Source organism: Trachymyrmex cornetzi, unplaced genomic scaffold, assembly GCF_001594075.2.
Source record: "Trachymyrmex cornetzi isolate Tcor2-1 unplaced genomic scaffold, Tcor1.1 scaffold513, whole genome shotgun sequence".
NCBI lineage: Eukaryota > Metazoa > Arthropoda > Insecta > Hymenoptera > Formicidae > Trachymyrmex > Trachymyrmex cornetzi.
Genome location: NW_017299822.1, coordinates 43,191 through 47,737, shown reverse-complemented (window position 1 = coordinate 47,737; position 4,547 = coordinate 43,191). Strand labels below are relative to the sequence as shown.

At 43.3% G+C, this 4,547-nt stretch overlaps 2 protein-coding genes across 2 annotated transcripts; both read right to left on the bottom strand.

The window, feature by feature from the left end:
- Window positions 1–466: 466 nt before the first annotated feature.
- On the bottom strand, window positions 467–2,690 carry LOC108765725 (uncharacterized). The gene is made up of 2 exons (XM_018514571.1): window positions 1,798–2,690; window positions 467–1,529 (listed from the first exon to the last, which is right to left on the bottom strand). The coding sequence occupies exons 1-2, from the start codon at window positions 2,688–2,690 to the stop codon at window positions 467–469; spliced, it is 1,956 nt and encodes a 651-aa protein (XP_018370073.1).
- Window positions 2,691–2,843: 153 nt separating this feature from the next.
- Window positions 2,844–3,823, bottom strand: LOC108765723 (uncharacterized). The gene is made up of 3 exons (XM_018514570.1): window positions 3,745–3,823; window positions 3,283–3,692; window positions 2,844–3,182 (listed from the first exon to the last, which is right to left on the bottom strand). The coding sequence occupies exons 1-3, from the start codon at window positions 3,821–3,823 to the stop codon at window positions 2,844–2,846; spliced, it is 828 nt and encodes a 275-aa protein (XP_018370072.1).
- Between the last annotated feature and the right edge of the window lie 724 nt (window positions 3,824–4,547).

The window sequence follows — 4,547 nt, the reverse complement described above, 5'->3', positions numbered from 1 at the left end:
ATATACATGATAATATATATACACATACGTGATAATATATTTACACAATATATGCCTTATAATCTATCAGAGAATCGTCCGAAATACGAGTCTCTCGAAAATTGGAGATACGGTATTATATCCTCCAAAGGAGTGCGTGTATTTACGTTTCGTAAAATAATAAAGATGTAGCAAAAAATAACTACATCAAACACGTACTTTTATAATGTAGCACGAAAAATGCTGATAAATTACCATTCGGTATATTATCGATATTTTTAGTTTCGTGCTACTCCGTGTAAATGGGCGCGCAGCACCGTCTTACATCGATTTTCCAATAAAATCTCCTAAATCTGTATTATCGACCTTAATTGAGTTCCGCCGTTGCTTTAGCATCCCCTTAACGTTACTTTTAAATAATTTATAATCTAACTATCTTTCTGATTTTTCGCTATATGATACAATTTAATATTTCACGGCTAATCGCTTACTCGACAGAGGCATTTAAATGCCTCAGCTGACTTCCTTCGCCTGTGCGTTTGTGTGCACAGTCAATATTGTTCTCGGCGTGCCTTACTTTCCAATGCTGCGCCTTTAAATTACTTGTGGCGATATTTGACGCCACACCACAATCGCTGTGCAGCGTAGCGCAGATTCCACGTCGAGCTGTGAATCGCTTATAGGCTGAGATGAAGGCTTCAGTCGTGTAATCTGTAACAATCTCTATGTGAACAGCGGAAGTAGAAAAGCAGACAAAGATGACTAAATATCCTTTGTAGGTTTTCGCCGCCCGCCCTCGCCAAGTCTTTATCGAAATGGGTCCTGCATAATCAACTCCAGAGTGTAAAAAGGGACGAGATGGAGTGACTTTTAGTTCTAGGAGTTGGTCCATCAACTGTTGAGCACGGCTCTGACGATACCGCAAGCACTTCACGCATCTTAGGATGAAGGATCGGACTGGGGCTCGTCCACCTATTATCCAGTATTTTTGACGGATATATGCCAACGTTACCTGAGTTCTGCCGTGCATTGTTCGGAGATGAGCGTCCGCGACTACTAGAGTGGTAAATCGAGATTGTCTTGGCAAAGTAAACGGGTGTTCGACATCGGCTTCCAAGTTTGCGTGTTGTAACCGTCCGCCGACTCTGAGGAGCCCAACCTTGTCGATAAATGGTGTAAGCTTGATCAAGGGATTCGACTTGGATAAGCGCTCTCCTCTTGTTAGGAGTTTGATCTCCTGCTGAAAGGAAGACTTTTGTATTTGTCGTATATAAAATTGACAACTCTCTTGAAGTTCGAGGGTAGTAAGAGATCCGTTATTCGATTCCTTCAGTGACTGACGAAACCATGTAACGACGTGTTTACAAATCGCGGTAATGCGTATGAGTTTAGTGAGCGAAGAATAACGTTCTATTAGGTCCCAAGGGGGCGTTTGACTAACTTGATGAGATATAAATGCACGTTTTGGATTTTTTTCTAAATCTATTTTAGCGGGAGTGATAGGATGTAAATGAGGCCAGTTGATCGGCTCTAGGCTTAACCACGATGGCCTATGCCACCATAAGGAGTGTAATTTAATCTCGTGCACTAAATCCTCTCGAGGCACAATCAGCTGGGTTTTCTTTCTCGGGAACGAAGCGCCAGAGGGCGGATGGTATTAGTTCTTGTATGGTAGTGACTCGGTTCCGAATTTAATCTTTCCATTTAGTTGGGTGTGATGAGATCCAGGTAAGGGCTATAGATGAGTCTGTCCAGAGAAAAATCGGTCTTTCCTTCATATCTAAGACGTTCTGTACATTGGATATAAGACGTGTTAACATCAACGCGGTGTTCAGCTCGAGTCGAGGTATTGTGAGCTTCTTTAAGGGTGCCACTTTTGTCTTGGCACAGACAATATTTACTTGAGTACCGAGATGCGTTTCAACACGGACGTAGACTACTGCCGCTATAGCGAGTTGTAAAGCGTCAGAAAACCCGTGTAATTCGACGGAACAGGCAGTTGGTGAGATGTGAAGCCACCGAGAAATGTTCAATTTGCTCAATGCTGGTAGTTGCCCTTTGAATTGTGTCCAGCGACCTTGTAATTCCGATGACAGAGGAGCGTCCCAGTCTACCTTGGCTAGCCAAAGATTCTGAATGAAAATCTTGGCTCTAATTACGAAGGGTGAAATAAAGCCTAGGGGGTCATATAGTTGAGCAATCTCCGATAGAACGGATCTTTTCGTGATACTTCGGGACGTAGGTGGTAGGGATGTGAATTTAAACATATCCGTGTGCGGTTGTCGGCATAGACCCAGTACCTTGACAAGTGAAGACTCTAACACAACAGCGGTTGCAACATCGTCTGGCAGCAACGACAAATGATCTAGCAGATCCTGACAATTGCTACTCCATTTCCGTAGCGGAAATCCACCTGATAGGCAAAGCTGGCAAACTTGAGTTATTATCTGTTTAGCTTCCTCTACTGAGTCTGTACCGCCGAATATGTCGTCAACATATCGCCCTTTAGTTATCGACGGTATAGCCTTCGGGAATCGATGGCCTTCATCAGCAATAAGCTGTTGCAGCACACTGAGAGCAAGAAAAGGAGCACAATTTAGTCCGTAAGTCACAGTTGTTAATTGAAATGGACGTACTTGTCCATTCGCGTCTTGCCAAAAAATGCGCTGTAGATCTCGATCGGTTGGATGAACCATTATCTGACGATACATCTTAGTAATGTCAGATGAAAAAATGTACCGATGTGAACGGAACCAGAGTAATACGTCAAAGATGTTCGTTTGCAATTTAGCGCCAGTATGCAAGATATCGTTTAATGTTACACCACTACCTGAGGGACTTGATCCGTTAAATATGACTCGAAGTTAAGTCGACTGACTATCTTCGCGTAATACCCCGTGATGAGGTAAATAAAAAACAGGAGAACCGTTAGCTTTAGATTCTAATACGGGGACCATATGACCCAACGATTGATACTCTTGTAAAAAGTCCGTATATAGTTTACAGTACGAAGGATCACACGCAAGCCGTTTCTGAAGTCGCGACAAGCATCGGAGAGCGGTAGACGAGGAATCCCCTAACGCAATCGCCGGAGACTTTAACGGAAGTCGAACTATGTAACGACCGGTTTGATCCCAAGAGAACGTAGAACGGAAGTGCTCTTCACAATCCGCATCATCAGGATTTAACGTTACCGGGCCGAACTGTAGGATATCCTCTTGTTTCCAAAAACATGTTAAAAGATCTTGATCAATTTGGCAACTATAAATCCTTCGCTTTAGATTATGATTATTAAGTTTTTACGGGATCTGAAACTGCCCAACCGAACAGAGTTAGCTGAGTAACTGGCGACGACGAGTCTCCTTTGATTATTTCCGGCTTAATGATCTGACCATACGCGTCCGCACCAATAATAATATGAATCGGTCCGGGTTTATTGAATTGTGGATCTGCGAGCTGTAAGTTACTGAGGTGAGCCCAAGAGTCACGTGTTACCTCAAACGACGGTATTTCGAAAGTTAACCGCGGAAGGATAAAAGCTTGTAATACAAAAGAATCGAAATCGTTAAATGTGGAATAAAGTTTCATGTAAACTACACCTCTAGTGCGTCCGGAATGAGTTCCGCCAATCCCTAGCAGCAGAATGATCGCGGTTTTTCGTCTTAATGAATGTGCCAATTCTTCTGTGACAAATGACAATTCGGAGCCCGGATCTAAGAAAACACGGATAGGTTGGAATTGACCGTCGCAGGCTCTTACCCTAACCTGATACGTCGCTAATAAGGTGAGTGGTCGATGAGTGACGACTTGTTCTATATGGCCAGTGAATGACGGTTCCAGTCATTTCTGCTCCGCGTTAGAAGGAATCGAGCACGGGGTGCTGACAGCTGGAGCATTCGAATTAACTTTTGTTTCTGATTTCGATTGTGATTTACGATTGTCGTGTAAGGTAGTATGATGCTTGCTACCACACTTTTTACAACAATGAGAGCTCGGAAAATTGGCGGCATGATTTCCTAGGCAATTGAAACATAAATTGAGTTTAGTAATGGTACGTTTGCGGCGTTCAACAGGCAACGACGAATAAGAAGGGCAATCGAATAAGTAATGAGCTGACTTGCACAGGCGGCATTCTACACCACCTTTAGTTATTGGAGCGGTCGCGACCATACTCCGGAATTTTGTTTCCGACTTATTCGAAGGCCAGGAAAATCGTCCCTTCTCCTTGGTGGGCTTGACTGACCTGGACGCCAAACTTTCCCACGCTAACGTGTGACCGAATACAAATTCCTCAAATTCCTTTAAGGTTGGATACGAAATCGACGGTCCTATTTTTAACTCCCATGCTTCGTGTGTATCCTCATCCAATAGACGAGCCAATTGGTGAATTAGCAGAGGGTTCCAGGAACTTGTGTGACAATTCAGTGCTTTTAGGGCTCCAAGCGATTCAGAAACTGTGGCGATCAATGCATTTAAGTCTTGAGCGGATTTCGATTTGATAGGCCTCAAGCTGAAGAGTTTGTCTAATTGTGCAGAAATAAGTACTCGCTTATTTTCATAGGGAGAAA

Excerpts from the sequence above, each read along its gene's own strand:
- LOC108765725 (XM_018514571.1), bottom strand. The coding sequence starts at position 2,690 with ATGTATCGTCAGATAATGGTTCATCCAACCGATCGAGATCTACAGCGC. Across the intron at positions 1,530-1,797 it reads GAGCTGAACACCGCGTTGAT|GCCATCGTGGTTAAGCCTAG; the intron begins GTTAACACGTCT and ends ATGGTGGCATAG.
- LOC108765723 (XM_018514570.1), bottom strand. The coding sequence starts at position 3,823 with ATGACTGGAACCGTCATTCACTGGCCATATAGAACAAGTCGTCACTCA. Across the intron at positions 3,693-3,744 it reads CCTTATTAGCGACGTATCAG|ATCCGGGCTCCGAATTGTCA; the intron begins GTTAGGGTAAGA and ends GTGTTTTCTTAG. Across the intron at positions 3,183-3,282 it reads GTTGGGCAGTTTCAGATCCC|TTCGGCCCGGTAACGTTAAA; the intron begins GTAAAAACTTAA and ends GATATCCTACAG.